At 39.5% G+C, this 23,431-nt stretch overlaps 1 protein-coding gene across 7 annotated transcripts in view; it reads right to left on the bottom strand.

The window, feature by feature from the left end:
• The window catches only part of CUL4A (cullin 4A), a 36,057-nt gene extending 12,771 nt beyond the window's left edge, over positions 1-23,286 (bottom strand). For 2 of the 7 annotated variants that reach the window (XR_006017857.1, XM_042039084.1), the window contains exons 1-10: positions 23,033-23,284; positions 22,387-22,502; positions 19,000-19,103; positions 16,857-16,926; positions 15,018-15,091; positions 13,461-13,623; positions 11,606-11,695; positions 10,417-10,499; positions 7,288-7,355; positions 3,032-3,150 (exon numbers count right to left, since the gene is read on the bottom strand). Coding sequence is in view for 6 of the 7 variants with exons in the window: in XM_042039084.1 (XP_041895018.1) it covers positions 3,032-3,150; positions 7,288-7,355; positions 10,417-10,499; positions 11,606-11,695; positions 13,461-13,623; positions 15,018-15,091; positions 16,857-16,926; positions 19,000-19,103; positions 22,387-22,502; positions 23,033-23,198 (1,053 nt within the window). In the remaining variant the exon portion in view is untranslated. The other 5 variants (XM_042039069.1, XM_042039039.1, XM_042039050.1 and 2 more) reach the window with 5 other exon arrangements.
• Positions 23,287-23,431: the final 145 nt, after the last annotated feature.

The following is a 23,431-nucleotide window of genomic DNA, read 5'->3' as shown; positions in this document are numbered from 1 at the left end:
TACTACCACAATTAAAGCCAGTTCCCCTCTACTTGCCACAGCTGCTCTTTCCCCATGACCATTTACTCCCGTGGCAGCCCCAGAGCTCCACTGAGCAGTTGTTAGCAGCAGGCCCCGTGCAAGCGGCAGAGCGCAGGGACAGGAGGGTGATGTGCTGCGCCAGACCCCCTAACAGCACACCCAAGCTCTCGGGCCCGCCACGCACCCGGGTTAACGCTCGCCTCGGATCCCAAAACCAGTGCCTAAAGCAGGATGCGACTGCACCGCCGTTGCACTGGCACACTCAGCTGCATTATCATGCCTTCTAGAGAGTTTTGAAATATTTTACAGAAAAATATTTGTGTACCTATCAATTCTGCAGGCTTATTTGGTCTCTTGTTGATAAATGTTTCAAAGGACTCCTTCATCAAGTTTATAAATTTTTCATTTTTCTGAAAGCACACTTCTATGATATGGTCCACTTTATCCTTAAAATCTAGTAGCTCTTGCACCATATCCTTGTCTTTTTCAGGATTAACCACTATTGTTGTCCCAAAGTTCTGTAAAACAAACACTTTTGATAGTAAAATACTTCAGAGTGCTACCTATCTCCCCCAACAGACATTTACCCTCATAAAATTTATCATTAGAAAAAGTAATTTTTTTTTACAGAACTACTTATGACTTCAAGTTTTTAAAAAATGAGATGCATTGAAATTTAAAATAAAAACTAGACACACATTAATGGATTTCAAACATTAGTGTTTGATTCAAAGATTATTTACACTTAAGACAAAAGTGAAAAAATAATTAAATAAATACACAGTAGACATGACTATGACATGCAAGTTTACAGTGAGATACAGAACTATGATTCATGTAAAGTAAATTAAATGGAAACTGCCTCAGAAATGTTAAGTATAAAGGAAAACTGCACTGTTTTTATTAAACCCACTAGAGAGCTGACTTGATTAAACAGGTAGCAACAATTTAACTGCTGCTTAGCACTCAAAGATTCTCTTTCATCAAGGGCTCTAAACCAAAAAAATCCTAGCTGACTTGCAAGGAAACAAAACTTTCTCATACACAAGAAACAGTCACAGACCTGACTTCCTGTTCCTACACTTACTATCTTAGAGATACAACACCATTTGTTTAATGAACCAAAATATCCTGTAAGGTAGGATTTTTACCTACTGGACAATTTACATTTGCTTAGTAACACCGATCAGTGCTCTGGACAGAATGATCACTTTTCCGAGGTGAGAAAAAGGAACATCAGCACAGCAAAAGCAAAACAGTATTCAATTGGTATATTTTCACCAACTGAAGTATGTCAGCCAAAAACATTAAAAGAGATAGGGGAAAATCTTTCTCCAGCCTCAGAATTTCCACTGCGTTATCTAATTAGCCACTCTCATCTTTCATGGAGATCTCTCTCAAGTTCCCTTTCAGAGTAAAGCTGAACACAAGGCTCCCAAGGCCCTTAGATTCAACAAGTGTATCACAGAATCACAGAATGGCTTGGGCTGGAAGAGACCTCTGATGATCACCTAGCCCATCAGATCGTTCACTTGTCACAACTTCCCCTTCATTAACACAGTATTTGGGCATCTCACAGTTTCCATCAGGTACATTTATATATTGCAGAGCTTTCTCCCCCATTCTGCAAACTGCAAACCAAGATACAGAAAGCTAAATGGCACCTCTGAAATCACAAAAAGGTGACTACAATGGAGCACAGACCTTTACCACAGTAACTTGGCTCATAAGATACACATTAGGAGTCCCTGAAGCCTCTCTTTACTGTCACACAATGTTTTCAAGGAGGAGATTTACTGACACTACAGAAAAGGTCTTCTATGTTTTTGAGTATGTACAAAACCATCTTAAAGCTGTAAGAGGTCTGATTCTGAGAGATACAGGGTATGATAAGCCAATTTAACAACTTCCTGTTGTGAAAGGACAGGTTCCTTTCCTGATTTTCTACCCATCTTAAAACTCCTGCTTCTTTCTTTTGACCAGCACATGGACTTTTCTCTGAGTCTCTTTAGCTCACTAAACCTGGGATGAAACTGACCTTGCCCAGGTATTGTGGTAAAACAGATCACAGAAGATCCTATGGAGTGTGGCAGGCAGCACTAGGATTAAGAGAGGAGCCTGATCTGGGAGAAAGGAAGAAGAAAGACGATGCTCCTCAGCCACAGCAAACCATTCAACTGGGCAACACCCTAAGGTGTAAACTCCACCTCAGTTCTGGGGGCAGATGGCAACCACGTTCCACTCCCATGAGCTGCAACACTGGTGGGTCATGCTGAACTCCAGACATAGGTGTGCAGAAAAGGCACCTCTGGAATTAACTGATGTTGAGCACTTAGTCCTGAAGGTTGATGAACACATGGACAATCCAAGGGAGAGCCACTCCATCAGGAATTATCAACTCCAGGGAGAAAAATCTTCTGTGAAGCTTTCCTGACTTCTTGGAAGGGCACTAGAGTACAAGCTCTCTGGGCCAGCATACTACATGGATATCATGCCTAACAAACAAACCCAAAGCATCTAAATGTGACCAATGATGGATTATTTTCAATAGGAGCATTCCCTTCCCAATAGCTTTGACACTCATCAGCACTGCTGTAGGCTGGTTACAAGTAGCACTGCTAACCTGCAGAGGAATAGCGACATCTGATGTTTCACTGGTTTTGCAGGTATGTAAACAGTTGAGTGTATTTGCAGCAAAACAACACACAGTACAGTCCAGCACACTCTGAACACATGTGCATGTGGCTGTATTTAACAGCAAAGCAACCAAAAACATCCTGTATAACATTCGAACTTATAAGGAAAGCGATTTCCAAGTAGAAATTTAAAACCAAAGCAGGTGTTGCTGTTTCTCATCATGTGATTGTTACTGAGGGGGGAAGCATTAACATCCCTCCCATATTTACTTAGAACAGAAGTTCGGTGATACACCTACATGTTATTCTTGGCTCTGACAGAAGAAATTTCTAACAGCACAAATTTTTACGTTAGTGATAGATCTTTGAAATACCTTGATGTATTCACTCCAATGCTGCAAAAGGATCTGCTGCCCACCTTTTACCCGGCTGAACAGCTGGTACGTCTGGGTCAAGTCTGATATTCTATTTTCATCAAGCAGGTTATCAAGTCCTAAAAAAAATTAAATTAGAAGAAAGAGCAAATTTGAATACAGTTGCATACATACAGTTAGAGAAATGTCTATGAAATATAACAAAAGACAAGACCCTCCCTCTGGTGGCCTTAAAACATACAAATGTTGTAAGGTTAAATTTCTGAAAGCAACTGATAAGTCCCCTTGTTTAAACTGGATGAAATTATTTACTGTATACTATTTCAAAAAATATTTCAACTGAAATACTTTCCCAACAAGGTGATGATCGTAAGCCTTTTGCAGAATGGTTATGAAGAGAGCTTGACTTCAAGGGTACAGTTTTATCAAGAACCTCTAAAAAACCCAGAAAGCTAAGTAAACTTCCCTAAATTTAAACTAATGAGAAATACTCTACATGATTTTTTTCCTGTGGCACATGGGGAGCCATGTCTTTAGATCAAGAATGTGCTGGGAACAGCCTATGCTCCTACCAATGGAATGACAGAAGATTACAAATTCCTTTCAAGCAACTTTTGCTTTGTTGATTCACCCTACACATTGGACTAACAAATGGAGAAGTGAAGCTCAAGGAATGTAACAAGCAAATAACTTCATGCACATTTTTCCGTTTGAGAGTATGATGAATGGTAGTTCCAGTGTAATCAGAAGTACACTGTCTGGTGTCAGTTACAGAGGCTTTAGTAATACCGGAGCATAGCATCAAAGATTTATGACATCTTTTTTTAAAAACCAAAAAGGTTGATTTTACACACATTGACAAATCATACCATCAGCATAGCTGACACTGTACAACTGTCCTACTTCACCAAATAGGTGTCATTAATGCTAATTTTAAAATGATATTAAAAACTGATTTGCAAATCACTACCAAATTAACCCATATTCTACTATATTCTTCAGCTTAAAAATACTTTCATTATATTGTAACTTACTTACATGTTCAGAAAGGCAAGCAATGTTCAAGAATGATGTCAGGTAAACTTTTGTCTACTATTTTGAGATTTCCTAAACTTTTGAGATATCAGAAGAACAGACATACTTTAAATGTAAGATAACAGACTATACAGTCTCAAATACAGGGTTTTAGGGCTCTTTTGTCATTGAACACAGAATTAGAATCCTGGAAATCAAAGAATCATAGAAAGGCTTGGATTGGAAGGGACCTTCAAGATCATCTTGTTAAAAGCCCTGGCTGTGGGCAGGGACACCTTCCACTAGACCAGGTTGCTCAAAGCCCCATCCAACCTGGCCTTGAACACTTCCAGGGATGGGGCATCCTGAACTGGGCAACCTGTTCCAGTGCCTCACCACCCTCATAGTAGAGAAATTTCTTCCTAACATCTCATCTTGGATCTCTCATTTCTTAGTTTAAAACCATTCTACCTTGACCTATCACTATCTGCCCCCTCTTTTTTATAAGCCCTCTTTAAGTACTGGGAGGTCACAATGAGGTGTCCCCAGAGCCTTCTCTTTTCCATGCTGAATAACCCCAGCTCTCTTAATTAAGAGATGCCCATCCCAGTCAAGCATTACCTCCTATGCATTTAAAGACACCAATACACTAACTGCTTTATTATAACCTAGATCATAAAACTTAGCCTTCCCGCTAACTTTAGCTGTGTGACTGAAAAAATATTTAGTCACACATTTGTCAAATGAAAACAACATGCAGCAAAGTCCTCTGATAAAAGGCTTCAGAGAGCTTCCAGAAAGCACTGCCACAGCCTTGGAAAAATCTACTGTACTCACAAAAAAACCCCCCACCAATATCTAGTCAACAGCAGTTATACTAATGTAAGGAAAAAAAAAGGTTTCTTATACAGACTCCACATTTTTAAGCTTTTTTCTTCCTGTATCAAACTCACTACTGTTGTAAAGTATTTGAACCTTGTCAGTGTGTCCCAGCCAAACCATTTTTAGTTATTTTTACCAGAGCCCTCAGAGTGGGACCAGGCTGGAATCACCCTCACTGGCTTCACCTGGCTTTTCCACCTTCAGCTGCAGCACATCAGCCCCAAGAGGGGTTTTTAAGCTCCAGTCTGAAGGTTCGAGAAGCAAGAGGTGGGGTGGGCATATATCTGCTTCCTGATCTTTGCTGTCTTGTTGTTTGGATTTCCTGGACTAACTTGGCTGCTGATCACTGGATGGGTGTTGTTGCTGTTATCATCTCGATGCTGCTTGCCTGGATCAGGAGCCCCACCTGTTAGAGCCCTCAGGAATTCATCAAGGACTGAAAGGTAAACTGTGCTAAAGTAGAAAAGAATTGGGAAAGAAGAAGATGAAAAGCTAAATACCAAGACATCAAGGAATAGATAAAAAAGGACTGTGCCGCACTAGATTAAAACCAATCATGTTACCAGAAGAGTGCGTGCGGAGCTCATGGACAAAACAGAGAAACCAATCAAGCAGTGTGAGATCTCATGCACAGCAGCTGCAAAATGTGTAAGTACTGTCTTATGTAAAAGCTGCAAAATATATAAGTAGAGTATCATGTAAAGGTTGTAAGATGTAAGAGTAACATGTATAAGTAAAACGTATAAGTAGTGTATTAGGTAGAAGTTGTAAAAAGTATAAGTAAGAAAACGTGTAAGTAGAGTGATGTGTGTAAGTAGTACAAGATAAGTAGGTAGAATGTATAAGTAAGCAAAGTATATAAATAGGGTATGATTTCAAAGTTGTGAGATGTGTGAGTGGAGTGTATTTTAAACAACAAGCAGCTTCTGCGAAATCATATTGATTTGTTGATCAGAAGGCATGAGTTCCCGCAGACTACTTCACATGCCTCATCTTAATGAAGAAGACCTACAAAAGGCAGTATCATCTTCTACTTGCAGAGAATACCAAGATGTTATAAGCAAATTAAAACGTGTCCTAGATCAAACTAATACAGAAAATTATGCAATGATAGAAGATTTTTAAACTTTTTTCCAGTGGAGACATACAACACAAGCTGATCGAACAATACTTGAGTCCTAATGCACAGTAACCAGAAAGATAAAAAAATGTAAAAATATCTGTATTTACATGGATGGTTCATATACATTGTAAACCAAGAAAAAGTTTAGTTTTAAACAAGACCACATACTCCCTGTTTAAGCCACCTGATAAACAAGCTTACCACTGGAAAAGTTACTTAAAAATCATACTTGAATTAAAGAGTAAGCAAAATTGACATGTATCAGCAGGATGTAATTATTCTTACCTTCTGTTTATGATAAGTTTAAGAATAGCTAAGATGAAGTGACCAAGCTCATTTTTATCAATGAGTGAAAAAACAGTGAAACAACCTATCCCCAGGCTAGTTGAGAGAAACTGTGACTGTAAGTCATCTTTAAAGGGGACAAAGGAAGACATGGGAAAGGGTATGTGTAACAACATGAAAGTGTTAACAAACATGGATGTGATGGAGCTTGAAGATACCAGACTACCAGGGACATCTGTTTTGCAACATAAAACAGATGTAAGGAGAATTTGCTAGAAGATCTAAAACCTAAAATATGGCTACAGCAAGAGAAGGAAAAGATCATTTAAAGTATTAAAAGATCAGGGAATACTGAACAAACCCAGAAATTCAGTGAAAAATGAGAGATTAAAATTTAAGAGGAACAAAGAAATAGCAGTTTGAAGACACTAATGTCTGAATAAGAACTAAGAAAGCTGCAGTTCTTATCTGAAATTGCCAGACAAAACGTAAAGTACAAAGGCATATGAAAGTTCATTGCCTTGAATGCTGCCAGTTCCAATAACTCATGATTCTTAAACTACACAATCACAAGAGTAAGTGAAACTATTGCACTTGAGCTGTGTGATTACCACATGAAAGAAGCTACAACAGTAACTGCAGCTCCCATTCAGCAGTTTACATAATTTTAGGAAATAAGCAGTTCCAAAGGTTTAATTCCTAAGCCACTGCAAGTCAAAGGAGATTTAGAGGCTTAGCAACCTCTACATATATGGAATTAGATTTTAGACATTTTCTTTCCAAATAAACTTGTCATAGCGGGTGTAACAATCACAGGGTTGGCTTTCTGTGTCTGTGGAAGTTTTTCCCATGGCTGATGTACCTCCTAAAGTAAAAGCTGTGGAATTTATAGCTATTGCAGAGTATGAGAATCCATTGCTAATCAAAGATAACATTAATTTAAAAAAAATACCTTTTTGCAAAATAGCTGATAAGTGTTCTCCTAGCAGCTGCTTCTCCACACAAGCAATCAGTGGTTTCCTGAATTAGGCAAGAAAAATATATTAGAAGCATTAGAGCATAAAGGAGTTGCCCTCTGTCACAGTGTATCTGTGTATAACTCCCATTATAATGCAAAGAACCCCAACAATTTTCTACTTAAAATAGAGACTATAAATTAGGACAAAAACATCACATGATATAAGAAAGACAACAATAAACTATGTAATTAAAGAATAAATTCAGGTTTGAATACTAAAAAGAAAGTCCTTATACAGTAGAAGACATGCTTACGTTGCAAAAGTCAATACAAAAGTATTACTGGAAAAAAGTCATATTGAATTTTGGAAACAAACAAAACAAGAAACTCCAAGGGCTTGAACTCCAAACCGAAACAACACACACAAATGATCTTCAAAATTGAAACTTTCCAAGCATAAACTGAGCTAGAGCCACAAGACAAATTTGCAAAACATTTTAAATTTGTCCTTGAATATCCCATACCTTTTACTTTTATACATTCATTTTAGACAGAACTGAAAAATAATGGGAAGTTTTTCCTTACGTCTTTCATTGCCTAAAAGATGAAGTAAATGCCTGAAGTGCAAAGGGATAATTAATTTTAATGTTTAAACTTCCACCTGCTTACAATGGGGCAACAAAAGACCAACGATTTCTTTATGAGTTAAGTTTTATAAAACTGGTTCTCAGAACTTTGATTGAGATTTCCTAGAAAAGAGATGTTCAACCTGGATTGATGGAAGCCTTTCCTGTAGCAGCATACAAGTTTGCTAAAACAGAAGAGTACCTTTGCTAACCCACTCTCTTTCCTGAAACAGCCCATCAGTGACATGCCTGACCTTCCACACAAAACAACAGCTTAGGTCCTCCATTTGGAAAGGCTCAGAGAAGGGAGCAGGGACGATCAAAATATGCAGCAGCAGCTACAAGAGAGACAACTGCACTTGTCAAGACTTCTTTATGGGAAGGATATGACTTAGGGATACCATTAACAGGCAGGAAAAGGGTGAAGGGAAACTGACTGATCACTTTTCTTTCCAGTGCATGAACTGGGGTCATCAGCAATGGTACTGGATACCAGAGTTACAAGGAGATACTTTATCTCCTGGTAGCTGTGCACTGGTGGAATGCTTTGCCAAAGCCTGGCACAGACAGAAAAGTTGATGTGAATCCCCATGAGAAACTGCAAGTATTTCAGAGATACAAAGACACAAACCACGGCAGGTTCAGAAAATACACTGAGCTGAAAACAGGCAGACACTAAGAGAGTATCAGGGTATCACACACACTTTCTCTATTCATTTCCTTCAGTGGTCATGAGTGAACATGAAATACTGTTTAGATAGACCCTTGTTATTAACACACGGCCATTTTTATGGTAATTTCCATATCCTCTGCCATTTCCAACTACTGCTATCTGCAGCTGCTGGCTGTTTCCAACAGCAGGAGTCAGGGGTGTATGAAATACCATCCTTTGCCCTGGAAGACCTACTCTGAGTACAGGAGAAGCAGGGACAATTTGTCTGCTTGAGGCCAAGAGGCAAAGCACTACAGCCTAGCAAGCAAACAAAATGAGTATCTATCTTGACTGCTAGCTAAGGAAGGTGCAAGAAGGTACCTTCTGTATGACCTCAAAGCCATGTACCTCGGTCATCTACTGACTGACAAGGAGATATGCTTAATCTGGTCAGCCGTCCAGAACAGCATGTACTGCTGGGCTGAAGGAATCCCTCTGTGGGCTGCAAAAACACTTCCCATGTGTTGTTTGAAGGACATGGAATGGTGTTTCACATGATGGTTTTGTCCTACAAGTATCATTTCCATCTCAAGATCAAACCCAGTTACTAAATAGCATCCTTTCTGCTTTTTTCATGCACACACATAGAAAGAGTACGACCACAGGAAAACTCAAGTGCTCTAATTTCAAGAGCTGCTCTTTCTTAATGTAAGGAAAGGAAATTAGTGTGAAGCCTTTTAAAAGTAGGTTTTTAAGCCTTTAACTAAGGGTGAAATTCAACACGCATACTCGATGTCTATCTAGACTGAAAATGTAATGGTATCAATCTACTTTTTAACCTAAACAGTAAATAAATGCATATATTTGCTATAACTTCATAAACAGAAATAGCTCCATATATTTCAATGTGAGTGGTTTCACCAGAAAAAGCCAGTCACCCTGCAATCAGCATTTACAGGAAGAAGATCCAAGTTCAAGTATGTGCAATGACACAAAACACACATACGAATGTATATGCGCATATATATATTTTTTAAAACATCTGAAGAATATAAAATGTTAAAAAGATAATTTGTATTCAGTTATCCCTTTGCCATCAAATGAAATGCCAATGAATCATCCAGAAGACTAAAACCCAATAAATTTAATGTTATGTTCTTAACGAAAGAAAAAAAGCAACAGCTTACTACAGGACAAATTATGTATGGATTTATGTAGTGCGTCAGTTCCTGCAGGAATGTGCTAACCCAACAACACACAAACTATTACTTAAAACCCAAGTGAAAAAAGGACAAGCTACCTCACACAGTACACTGGCAGCAGCCTATCTATGGTTAAGCTCACACCTTGGACATTTTACAAATTATACTCATGTCCTCTGTCCTTTTGGGTTTTTTCGGGTTTTGTTTGGTTGGTTTTTTTTGGGCTTTTTTTGTCTGTTTGTTTGTTTTTTGTGGTTTTGCTTGTTTGGTTGGGTTTTTTTCTAACGAGCCTTTCCTTCCCTCAAGGCACTTGTGGTTAAAGATGTTATCAGTACATAAATGGCTAAAATCAGCTACTATTTTGACAATGGAAATTTGAGTTCTTATGCAATGTTTTTTTAGCTGCAGTATACAGAATTAGTATTTCTGAACAAATTTCTTCTTTCTTACTGAAAATATTCTTTTAAAGAAGTAACTTTTGATAAAAATGAAGTCCAAAAAAACAAGCTATTTCACAAGCACTGTCAACAAGATAGTATCTGTAAGACAATGAAGAAATAATCTGTCTCTATGATCATGGATAATCATACTGATTTATGACGAATGGTTGACTTACACTGAAAATCATAAGATTTGTACTCACTGTGTGCTGTGATCTAAGTATGTTATTACTCTATCTCCTTCTTCTTCCAAACGTTTATTAACATGGTGAAGATATTCTGGGACCTAACAAGACGGGAACAACAGGTTCAACTACAATGGTATGAAAGGCAGCTAGCTAATCTTGTTCCATGACAATTATTTTAAACTACATTTTTGTCTTGGGGTGACTTTATGATGTGTATCCCATATCACTGCCCCATGCCCAGAAATTAATTTTTGTACCTTTCTATGCCTTTAAACTGAGCCTGAGAGGGGAAGGAAAAACTGAGCAAAACTTTTTCAAAGCAGTTTGCAGCTTGTTCAGGGTCACACAGAGATAGCGACTTTTTTTCTCAGCTGCTGCAGGAGAGCAGGGGAGCACCCGGCTTGCTGCTTTCCAGCCAGCTTTCGGCAGTTTCTTCCTCAGCTCTTTTTTTCCTTCGGAGAGTTGAACTTTCGTTTTCCTGGGACTTCGGTTTTTTTTTTTTTTTTCCCCCTTTTCTCTCTGATGGATGGTTTCAACATCAGAATACAATGGGAGAACTTTCCACCAAGGCCTCGGCCCTGGAGGTGGGCCCACCACCCGTCCCAGCTCCAAGGAGGGAGAGAGAGATCTACGGAAGGACTCTGAAATTTTCCCAGGTTTCTCTCAGCAGATTGAGAGGTTTTATTATTTAGCATCATTATCCTTTTCCTGTGTGTTTGTAAAATAAATAGTTTTTATCTCTTTCACTTTCTTCGAGGAAAATTTATTTTTCCCGAACCTGGTGGGGAAGGGTGGTTGTGCCTTCTCTCAGAGAATGTATTTCTAAATTTGACCAAACCAGCACAATTTTTTTAAAGAGAATATGAATCAGAAGGACTATTCCACCAGAACGCTGTTATGTACTACATAACCTGTATTTTTATTAATAAATATTATTTCATATTAAAAGTATTATAGCTGTACGACTTCAGCTACAAAAAAATGTCACTGGGTTACTACACAATTTTATCTATCAAATTCCATGACAACCTGGGGTCTGCTCTCCCTGTTGATATCACACCGTGGTCCACATCAAAACACATGAATACCTGTGTGCCAGTAAATTTTACTAGACATTAATACACCATAGTACAACCAAAGTTCTCATGTAATCCCACAGTCGACAAAACTATCATAAAAGCAGTCATCTACCACATGCACCTACCTCTCTTTCTTGCATTAATCTTTGGCCTTCAGCAGCATATAAACAATTTGTCTCTTCCAGAAACCTCTGTTCAAATGATTCCTTGTAAACCTGCTCAAGAGATCAGTTTAGTTACTTACATTAATCTCATAGTAACAGTAGCATATTTTGCTTGTCAGGCTTAAGAGGGCAGGGAAAATCCGATGGATGCACATAGCTGTGAGAAGTGCCAATGTAACATTACATTAACAAATTCTATTTGCCCACTGGTTTTAGAAAGACTGAGATCAGAACTGACTTTGCAGAGCAGCAATGCTTTGTCTCAGTCATCAGTACTCCAACACTCTAAATTAATAGGCTTCTGTTTAAGGCACACAGCCCAACACCAGTACCCAACATCACAGCACAGCAATGACATCCAATCCACCTGAGATCTGAACTCCTGCTGCTATTTCTGTGGCAAACAAACCCCTTTCAAAGTAGTGAAACACTGGCACAAAACAGGTAACTCTCATCAGTAAAACAGTAATATGCTCAGTAATACACCTTCAGATCTACCAGGTTTCTCTCAGTGGCCCAGGAAAAATAAATTGTATCAAATAAGGTGAACTCTTTCTCCAGGGAACAAATAAGGTGTGTAAAAAACAGCATCAACAACAGAAGCATTAAAAACTTTTGCATAATGACTAACAGTTTATTATAGAAAGGAAGTAAGTCAGAAAGGGCAACTACATAAAGTTGTAACAGTCTGAAGAAGGTAACTAGGGCTTAATATGTAAACAGAGGGACAGTGAAAAGTAAAAGGGAAAATTCCCAAGTGTGGTGGAAGAACAGAAGAAAATTTTCTTCCAAAACATATAACAGAGCTGTAAAACTCATTACATTCTGACCACTTTTTATCTCTTAAGGACTTCTAGTTGAAGGTTCCCTGCCCAATGCCGGGGGCTTGGAGCTAGATGATCTTTAAGGCCCCTTCCAACCCAAACCATTCTATTATTCTATCACTTTCAAAACATTAATTTTTTTAATGGCTTTCCTCTCAAACAGAATAATTTTTCTGGGATGATAGAGGAAGCTACATATTAAAGTCAAGAGGATTAACATGAAAGGCAGAAAACCAGGTAAGCTGCCTAACCAGAAAGGACTTTTTAATGTAGTCTGGCTCTTCAAACTCTTTCAAACCTTCAGCCGGTTTTGTAATGCTGTATGCCACTTTGAAATGGAGCAACCTCAACAGGTTTTAAGAATGAAAGACAGCCCCAAAGTTTCACTGCACATCACGCAAGGCTGCAACATCAACCCAAGGACAACCTATGTGCAAGCCAGAAACACAGCACTCATCAGTCTCCTTGGTTACTTACTATCCTTGCTCATGGAAAGTTCTGGTGAAGTTGCAGCTTGACATGATCTGTCTGAAAACCTTGGCCTTAATATGGCATCCTATTCTATCCTCAGCATTTCTAAGAAGTTGCCAGTAGAGAGATGTTTTTATGATACAGACCCAAGATCTGGACTTCAAAAAGTGACACCTTTTTACAGTTACCGAGAGGGATTTTTCTGTTCCTACATTTCACTGGCACTAGGATGAGACAATGAGTGATTAAGACAGACAAAATACTGCACATACTAAAAGACCTGCAAATCTATTAAGATCCGAGGCCATTACCTCTGCTAAGGAAAACAGGCAAAGAGGTCTCATTTAAAAATAATGTAAGATTGCACACAGGGTAAAGAAGAGGCAATCATACCAATGTAATAGCTGGATTTTAAGCACATTTACTAGATGAACTGAATAATTTTTGCACAAAACATGACTTAGGCAGTCCAAACCGTGTTTCTAAACAAAGCTGGTACTAGTGAATTTGGCTGTACTCACCTGCAAATCTGAGAGCATGCTCAACAAACTCCGCAGCAAACTTCTGTCCACAGCTTCACCATTTCGTTCTCGTTCAATCAGCAGGAGAATTCCATCAATAGTCTTGGTTTGAACTTGCTTGTCACTAATGATATGGTTTCTAAATAACTCTAGCCCCATATCCCTATGTGAATATTGAAAATTAGTAAATCACACTGTGTATTCTTTCAAAAAAATCATAGATACGTTTAAAATATATACACTGTATATATATTATACAGAAAGAGAATATATGAATGGTGTGTATACTCTTTTTGACACTGTCCTCTAACAAAACCGTAACAAGAATTATCCTAAAAATACCAGATCATGTGCTACCACAGGCATACACTTCAGCAGAGAACTGTGATGAGCCTATCCAACTTTCACATAATAAGACTATAAATTTCTCTGCTTAAAGAATTAAATCTGATCATATACCTTAACATAAGATTCCCTGGATCAGATACTGCATGTATAATTTACAAGTTTTGTTCCAAAGCATGAATTCGTTGTATCTTTATCTCTATCTATCAACCTCTATCAAATTCTTGTTTCATTCTAAGATGATGAGGAATGGCACCTCTATGCCATGAAGCAGCTATGTTAAAACACTGAAAATTGAGCAATCTTAGATAAAACTTGTTACCTCTGACTTCTTCACATGCATCAGGTTTTCAATAAAAGGAACTTTCCCAGTAGGAGGAAAAATAAGACAAAGTATGAACAGACCTCATCAACAATATTTAGTAAAAGGAAGCCTAACACAGAGTTGGAGGAAAACTCCTGAAGCTGGGAACAAAAGATGTCCACTGGACAAGCAAGAGGCTGGAGAAAGATGCCAGGCTCCTCAGCCAGCCTGAGGAACTCACAAGAACACAGCAGCCAGCTAGGCCAAGAAAAAACAGGCTTTTATTCCAGTACTTTATCTACTTTTTTTGAGGGGAGCCTTTAGATAAAGTAACAATGCCAGAAATTTTTGGCAAAGCTTGGGTTTGTTCGCTTGGTAAATGATGTAAAATGCCCCTCAGGAGGGATGCTTTAAAGCAGAATGCCCAAAGATGTGACCATGGTGGGCTGAAAGTACAAAAGCAACATCAAGTGGCCAGTGCTGGAAAGATAATCTGCACCTTGTCACTGTATCTGACTTACTTTAAAAAACACAGCAAGAAGGTGAATGTTGAATCTTGTCAAAACCAGGAGCACCTACAGTAATGCTGGGCCAGTGCTAAGGTGAGAGGCAGCAGTCAAGAGCAGGTTCCCACAGAGCCAGCCTTACCCAGGCTCTGACAGCTACACACATGACTTTTAAGCCTGTGTTCACAGACCTTCTTTTACCCTCACTTGACAATGAATACTCCTGGGGAAGGAGGAAATGACACATGCATATGCTGACACACATTTCCATAAACTGACACAAAATTTTAGAGATCTATTATATAGCTCAAATATAATGTGAAATATTTATTTTCAATCCTCGCAAATCTAACAGCATGTCAACACTCTAAAGATTATAGGAACGCTTACATGGATACCTACCATATAGAAGGAAGCATTGAATTCTGAAGCACATATGTACGATCCAAAAATAAGAAAATGCTTCTGATCATGATCTGAAAATACATAAAGAAAATCTTTTTCTCTTCACCACCACGTGATATTTTAAATTATAAAACAACTTCTGAAAAACTACATCACAGGCACACACCTGAATTACTGATGTAAGTATTTTAAACTTTTATGGTGACTTGTACAGGTATGCAATTTATTGAAGTTACTACTATTACTTTATGGTATTCCCAAGTACATCCAAGACACTTTTCAAATTCATAACCATTAACTAAATAGTTTTATTAGTCTGTTAGGAGTTTTATACCACTGATATACACAAGCTATTCAAACAGTACCTCTAATACAATCAGTAACACCCTGAAATAGCATGCTGCTATGTTTTTTGCTTTAAAATCAAAAAAAAAAAACCCAAAAAACAAAAACACAAGGGAGCTTTAAGCAGAGACAGTAATAAGCTGTGCAACAGATCTTTTCATAATACAACTTAGCTGCCAAAATTCATGAGAAAAATAGAGATACATGAAATCCAATAGGAGAAGGGAGGTAGAAAAATGTATTATCTCTTTATTGAATTTAAAAAGTGGGAGGAGGAGGTGGTTTTTTAGCTTACTAGTCTTACATTCAAACTCCATTTTTAACTTTGCTCATAAGAAGGCTGCCCAACTCCCAGTTTAGCATTAGCGTAACTCCGGATGTCAGTAACTCAGCCCCAGGCCAGATAGAGATTTCTATTCCCAGCTGTCCACCTACTGCTTCCCTAAAAGATTTCACTGCCTCTGAAGCAATTCTCAAACTGACATAGCTTCTGGCCACTCATATTAAAGTAAAACAGCAGTAAGGCTGACCTTTTTTTCTTAAATAGCACAAGTGCTAACCCAGCACATGGGCAAGAAAGCCACTTGCTACAGGTTGTTGCTTTAAGGCAGAGAAAAAAAAAAGAATGCTTACAAGTAATTAAAGCAAACAGTGTTCACAGCGAAAGTCTTTTTATGAAAACACAGGTTCTACATGTAAACTACATTTTCAAGGCAGTATCTTCAACTTTGTTTTCATCAGACTGCTGAATTCAAAGAGTTTCCCTAACACCTTCAATTTTAAATTCAGATAAAAATCACATACCTCTGCCCAACCCTCACAGGAAAGGAGAGAACAGTGGATTTGGGAATGAAAATAGAAATTCAACCACATGGGGCATCTGCAGCCAAAGCTAAGTGCAGTGCAATAAAAACTCATTGTAAAATGTTGGTTTGGAATTATAATGCCGCCTTCTTAAAGGCACAGTTCTCACAAAGTGTGTTTCAGAGAGGACTTTTTCTGTAACGTAAGTCACCATGGAGGTAGAAGACAAGAAAGGTAGACAGAATGCAAGTTCCAGTTCTTTATCCTTTCTGTTTCTTAGCTCTATAGTCAGGATAATTATCTCTGCTTTGAAAAAGAAGTCACAAGCTAACCTAGCTCTTGGAGCTATCTAAAAGTGAAGATTCTAAAGAATCTCCAATTACTTAAAATTACGAACAGCAAACAACTTCAGCATTTCTCAGTTACTTTTTCCTTCCACCCACAGAAAAAAAGGTGTCAATTTATTTCTGAGTGCTGTTCAAACCTGGTATGAAGTCTACATGAGTCAGAGTTAATAGAATCTACATTTCAACAACAAAAGGTCACTCAGCCAGCAAAGGGGAAAGTGAAAAGCAATGCTGAAACTTGGAGAATATGCAGTGCAGTCCCAAGTTAAGCTCTGACAAACTCATTTTAGCCAGATTTCACACCTCAATGATATGCACTCTGAACAAACATTCAACTTACCATTTGTCTGCAATGATCTTGCCAGCATTTATTTATCTTCTTTAAAAATAAAAGACTATCCAGAGAATCTGTACAGCACCCATTAAGGAAAACTAGTTTGCCAGTATCTTTAGAGGCCAGATTCTGGAGATGATCTTTGCCAGCCATTAGGCAAAGCTGCTCCATGGATATTCCAATGCTACTGTGCCTGCCAGGGATAAACCGTTAATTGCGGAGCTGCCCAGCAGAGCGGCTGGCAGTTCTCCAAAAGGCCTCCCTGTGTTTTCAAGGAATAACATTCACAGCTCTTCAGTAATACCATCTAGTGGCTGTACTGTGTAACCTTAATATAGATTTAAACAAGAAATCCCACCAGCATCAAACATGTATTTGTCACCAACTGAGGTGAGAGGGATGGAAAGGTTTTGTTTGTTTAATGAGTTCACACTGTGCACAACAGGAGTGACCCTAATCTCTTAAAAGCAGTTACAGTTCTAAATAATCCTCAACAAATCCAAATACCACTCTTTTCATATACATCTCCAGGTCACCCTAAGTAATCTACAGAATTTTCTTCATTACACAACAGATCCAACTGTTACTTACAAATAACAGAATTCTCATGTATCTCACAAGTAAATCTAAATGAGGCTTTACTCTCCTCTCCCGCACATTTATCATCTCCAACTCATTCTGGCCAAATCTGATTAATCTGATCTCATGTCCTTGGGATACAAAGTGGTACACCTGTAAAATACTAAATTTTCAACTCTCCAATCCACCATCACCCTATCAAGATGGCAAGGTGAAAGCAAAGTTTGAAAACACTAGTTTTAAACCATTATTTTCGTAACATCATGTAAAGTCTGAAAAAGCATGCAAAAGATGGCTGTACACTGCTTTAAAGAAGACTAAGATTTGGTTCTCAAAGACCAGGTATGCTTACAACTGCTGTACTAATGTGCTATGTAGAAGCCAGATGTCTTAAATGGGACTCAAAAAAAAACAAAACCAAAACCATACCAAACCCCCAACAAAAACCAAAACCGCACAGCCCAAAACCATGCTGGTGCTACATAACATTAAAAACCCCAAATTATTCTGAGTGTAGGCACCTACCTGGAGAATGCAGTGAACCAAGAAACTGAGTGTCACAATCCACAGCACATTTAAAGCATTCACCTGGAAAGGAGGTTCTTTATTGGCCCTAGCCCTCGCTTCTTTCTACATTATCCCGTCATTTTCTGCCAATAAAATCCATACAGAGAGCTGGGAAACAATGCCAGCAGCCACAGTGCTATAATATCTGTTTAATATGGCACTCTTCATCCAGCACCTGCTTGCTAAGGCACTTTCCAGGAATATGCGGACAGCAAGGTGGACATAGACTATTCATCTGCTGCTCCAGCAAGCACAACCCCACGGCTACTACACAAAAGACACCTATCATATAAAGCACCTTCTCAGCATGTAAAGCTTGACTGGATTCAGGAAAACAGGGCTGGCTACAGCCAGGTGTCCACAGAAGATCTACAGGCACTTCTGTGACCCATTCAGAGAGAAGTCCAGCAATGTAACTTCAGTAAACCATAGGGAAATTTACCATAAAACTTCATCTTTCTATGCATCCCAAGACAGCCAAATGATCTCCTCAACTCAGAGCTCTCTCCCAAGAGCCTCCCAAGGTACACATAATATACCTGAAGGCTTGTTGATTGCCTCTGAGACACATCACTGTTGACCAGTAGTTATTTTTGGTCAAACAGGTGCACTATGTTTGAAAATTTTTTTACTGTTGTTGACAATCACCATGATTTTTTTTTTAAGCTATTGCTGCCATAAGCATCTCCACTACTCACCCATCACAGAAATTAACACCTGCTGAGAAATCTCATAGTGATATTGACATTTCCTACATTATGTGTAAAATTTGCATCCCTATTAAAATGATATATAAATTCTTATTAGCATGCTAGACATCAATACACAAAAATTATTCACCCAGATGACTAAAGTTGCCTGTGACTGATTTAAAAACATAAGTGGTCAAAAAACCTCTTTAACACATTGACAATTACTGGTGTAATTTTTGCAAAGTGTTGTTTTAAAAAATAATGATTAAAACTAACCATTCTAACCACTTCTGTGCATCACAAAAGGATATTCTCTAAACTGAAGGATTTGTGCCTTCACATGTTCTTCACAGACTTGTCGCAACTGCTTGTACAGTGTAGCAGAGACTTTGTAGGAACAGAGATTTTCAACAGCCTAAAAACCAAAAAAGGATTATGAATGAGACAAAAAAACCTTAAATTTTTGTGTTTGTGCAATTAAGGCTGACAACAAAGGAAAAAAAAAAATCAGCATTATATGGTCAAGCTGTGCACAAAACCAAAACATCAAAATGAAGTTATGTAGAAAAATTAAGACTTCAGGAGTCCTTCTTGATTTTGATCCCTTCTTATTCTGCTAGATTTTGTGTACAAACAAGATCCACCATCACAATCTGGGTCATATTTCTGATGTGCTGTTAAACACTACCAGAATTCTGCCTCCCTCAATACTGCTCAGCAGTAGAACTCCTCCGAAAGGTCCATTCTGTACATCCTTCAGTATGCACACGTGCTTTTTTGGGGCAGGAACACAATCATACCAAATATTTTAATTTCTTAGTAACTTTAAGGTAGACATTTCAACCAGTCTGTCTAAATGGTGAGTACAGCTACTTTCCTGCCTTTTTATCAACTTACTTCTTCCCAAGCATTGCCACTGATTCATGCAATGATGCTAAGGTACATAAACTGAGAGGAAAAAATAATTAAGAAAAAGCCCAAACAATAACAAAAAAAAAAACCCCAAACCAACCCCAGACTAACCATTACATAAAAAGACTTGAACTGATTTATTGGGAGCTCATAGGATTTAGTTTTTATCCTTAGTTAACTAAGGAGACCAATTCTGCCCAAAACCAAATGTTCTGGTGGTCACTATATTAATATCAACTGCCTTTATATTATGAGGCAATACTGCCAAGAGATTTAAAGCACTGCCAAGGATTTAAAGCACTATGTCACCTGGGCAACTAAAACTGACCCAAGAATGTTTTCCTCTGCTCCAGAGGATTCTAACCTACTTAACCTAATTTTATTTCACTGCACATAAAAATGGCCTCCACAATTTTGATACAACATTAAAGCATACAGTCAAACAAACAAAATTATAACACAGTGCCTATGTTTTTCATCTGGTCTTAAAAAAGGTAAGTAAAACAGTAACTTACAACAAACAGTATTCAGACAATCACCTTGCAGATAGTTTGTTATGTTACCTCAAACACAGCCACTCCTATCCACGCATACAAATATAAATCTAGTCAGGACTCTCATAATTTTTTCCTTCACTGCTCTACTGTCTTTCCTTTGCTACCACACTGTCCTGTTCTACGTTCTCCACAAGGGCAGCACTGCCCCATTTCAGGTTATTTAGGACCTCGTTGAAAAGGTAATTTTCTTCTTCCATTACTTTTATCACTCACTCCTCATTCGGCAATTCTTTGTACTGCCCCACTTTCTCTATCCCATCAAGTATAAGCTACTTCTATCAAAATCTGTGCAATCTACCACCAATCCCAGACATCATTTCTATTTTAGTCACAAAAAATTGGCTGCCACCCTCCCATTGCTCACTGACTACATCTCTGCCAAGCACCTTCATGCCTTATTCCGTGCTGCCACCAGTGCCTGGAAAGGAGTATCCTTCAGGCTTCCCACACAGCCTCATCATTGTTCTTCAGTTTCTTCTCAGCCACTGTGCCAAATTAAATAAATAAATCAGAAGGTTCAACTGCAGGCTGCTACACCAGCCCGCTCAGTGTACTGAACTCTAGCAGGCCTCGCACTTCCTCCCATAATGTCAGACAAAGACTCATAAAAAAATCAACAAAAAGGCCTGATAATAAGAACTGATGCACCCAGAGATATTTTCCCCTGTGGATAACTCGGTGCTCATCAACAGGCAGTTAAAATGATCTGTAAATACAGATCAGGTTTCCAATGGATGCTGAACCTCATCTCTTATTCCTCCAGCAGGAGAGTAGTACCTGTCTATGCACAGGCACACTGAGCACCACCACCCACCATGCAGAAATCCTCCTGATTCACTGTGTTACAGACTATCCGACCAACCTTGCACAGTTTTTACAAATAAGCAGACAAAGAGAAAAAGCAAGAAGTACAGTTCTCCCTTCACAGTTTATCTGAAATCTCTCTCCTCTTCTGCCAAAACTCAAGTGTGTACCCTAGTGATTTCATAGCCATATTACTATAATCTCATTTCTGAACCTCTGAAAACAAGTTAGGTAACACTCAAAGCATCTGTGTTTTTTTTTTTTTTGCTAGACATGAAAAAGCAGGGTTTTTCAAATGCTGAATTTAAAACAATAAAACAGATTATGTCATTCAAATGCTGCAAGTATTAGTAGATGAATATATTACAAGTTTTCTATTTAAAGGAAATCATTATATTAAGTCAATATACATTTCAATAGCCAGCCATTTTAGACCCATATATTACATACCCTAGCTAGAGAGACAAGTATAGTCAGTTCTGAAATCCATCCTGATTTTCTTGAACATGGACTCAGCATGGACTACCAGCCTTCTCCTTTCTCACAGTCTGCCCTTTGCACCTCAAGTAAACATTTAGAAAATTTTAGGTGTGCATAATAATGTTTTCAGTCCTGATCTGGCAAGGACATCAATCTGCAGATCAAATGCCTGCACCTACAGAAAACTCATAACTAACTTATGCTATGTAGCACATCATTAATTTTTTATAACATGATCACTGTAAAAAGTTACTACTTCAGTTAAATACCTCAAAGCACACATATCTAAATTAACTTAGAACTAAACCACATATAATTGGAGAAAGTAGAGAGAAATGGCTCAGGACTCCCATCTCTCTTTTGCCCTCCGTAGCCCCTGCTCCAGTAGTGCAGGTGTACCAGAAATTCTTTTTCACCACTTGAATAGAAAAATTAAGATCCTGATTGTAATGAAAATGCAATAGTAATCTGAAATGTGGGTAAGGTGACAGTCTGTTGCCTGCTCAATCAAGATTCTTTTTTAATTCCTCAAAAGGTATAGAAGTGTAATGCTATGATCTAACAACATCAAATACTTCAACATTACTATTTACAAGAGACCACAGCATGTACAAAAATCATCATAAAAGATATAACTTCTTAACCCCGTTAGAGCAACATCCTGTTTTCAGCATGTTGAGTGGGGAGAGTATTGAAGATACTAAGACTTAGATCTCAGCCCTGCCCAGGAATAGCTTTTTGTGCCACCCAACATAAACTGCTTTTTCATAGGCCCAGATCCTGGTAGCTCTCCAAGGAACTGATACGTAGAACTGCAAACTGCCTAGAAACAGAGTATGTTGCAAAGTATTCGATCAGCTTTTAACAAATCAAAATACATTATGTTGTACGTTGCCAAAGCAGTTTATTTGCAAAAAAATGAAACCAAAACCCTATGTGGCTTACCTGGTAGAGCTCTTCAAGGTTGTATTTAATAGAAATACTACTCTGTATTGCTCCCACCGCTTCATGAAGTTTCTGCCAGGTGTCCTGAGTATAATTATCTGGTAATTTGGGTCTTTCTGTGAAGTAAGACACAGGAAGTTTAAAAACAGCCACCCAACGGGACTCTGCAGCAATCTCTCTCTCCCTGCTGCTCCATCAAGTTCTGCCAAGCCACTCTGCGCTTAGCCATGTAACTCTGGCACACTCAGAGGGGTCACTAATTCCACCCGAGCTTTTGCACGACGCGTTTCACCCCCCGGCTGCTGTGTTTGACACCCGTGTTACTTTTAGCGAGGCAACCTGGCTTTAATCAGCGTTAATACTAAGGTGGCTTTCTGCCCGCTCCCTACGGGCGCTGCCCCCGCGCACGGAGCCCCACGCGTGTCCCCGGGAGCCCTTACACGGCCAGGGTGCCGGCGGCGTTATCAGCCCGGCGGCGTTATCAGCCCGCCAGCAGCCGCCCCTCGCCGCGATACGGCGGCGGGGCGGGTGACAGCGGCGGGGCCCGGCCGCGGGCAAGGGGCGGGGAGCGGCCGGGGCCGCTGTAAACAAAGATCGGCCCGGGCGCACCTGCCAGGACAGAGGGCCCGGGCTGCCCCGTACCCACCTCTGAAGTTCTTGATCACGAGTTTCTTGGAGGAGGCGGTCGCGCCTCCGCCTCCTCCTCCCGCGGCGCGGGTGGCGGTGGCGGCCAGCGAGGCGGGCTTGGTGAGCCCGTTCGTGTGTCCCACTAAGGCCGACAAGTGCGGCTTCTTCTGCGGCTCGTCCGCCATCTCCGCCCCGGGCGCCGTGTCCGGCCGGGGCAACGCGCTGGGCTGGGCCGTGCCTGGGCCTGCTGGTCCCCGCCTCCGCTCCCCTCCTCCTCCTCCGCCGCCACCACCCAGCCGCCCTCCCCCACTGCCCGCGGGCAGCTGCCAAGTGCCGCTGGGCCGGGAGGCACCGATAGCCGCCCGCCCGCCTCCGCCCGCCCCGGCGGCCGGCTCGGGTGCGGGCCCGGGTTCGAGTC

The sequence above is a fragment of the Corvus kubaryi genome, unplaced genomic scaffold (genome assembly GCF_017639235.1).
Source record: "Corvus kubaryi isolate FWS band 111438036 unplaced genomic scaffold, C.kubaryi_AGA036_p1.0 133, whole genome shotgun sequence".
Classification (NCBI taxonomy): Eukaryota; Metazoa; Chordata; class Aves; order Passeriformes; family Corvidae; genus Corvus; species Corvus kubaryi.
This window is presented reverse-complemented; position numbering and strand designations above follow the sequence as displayed.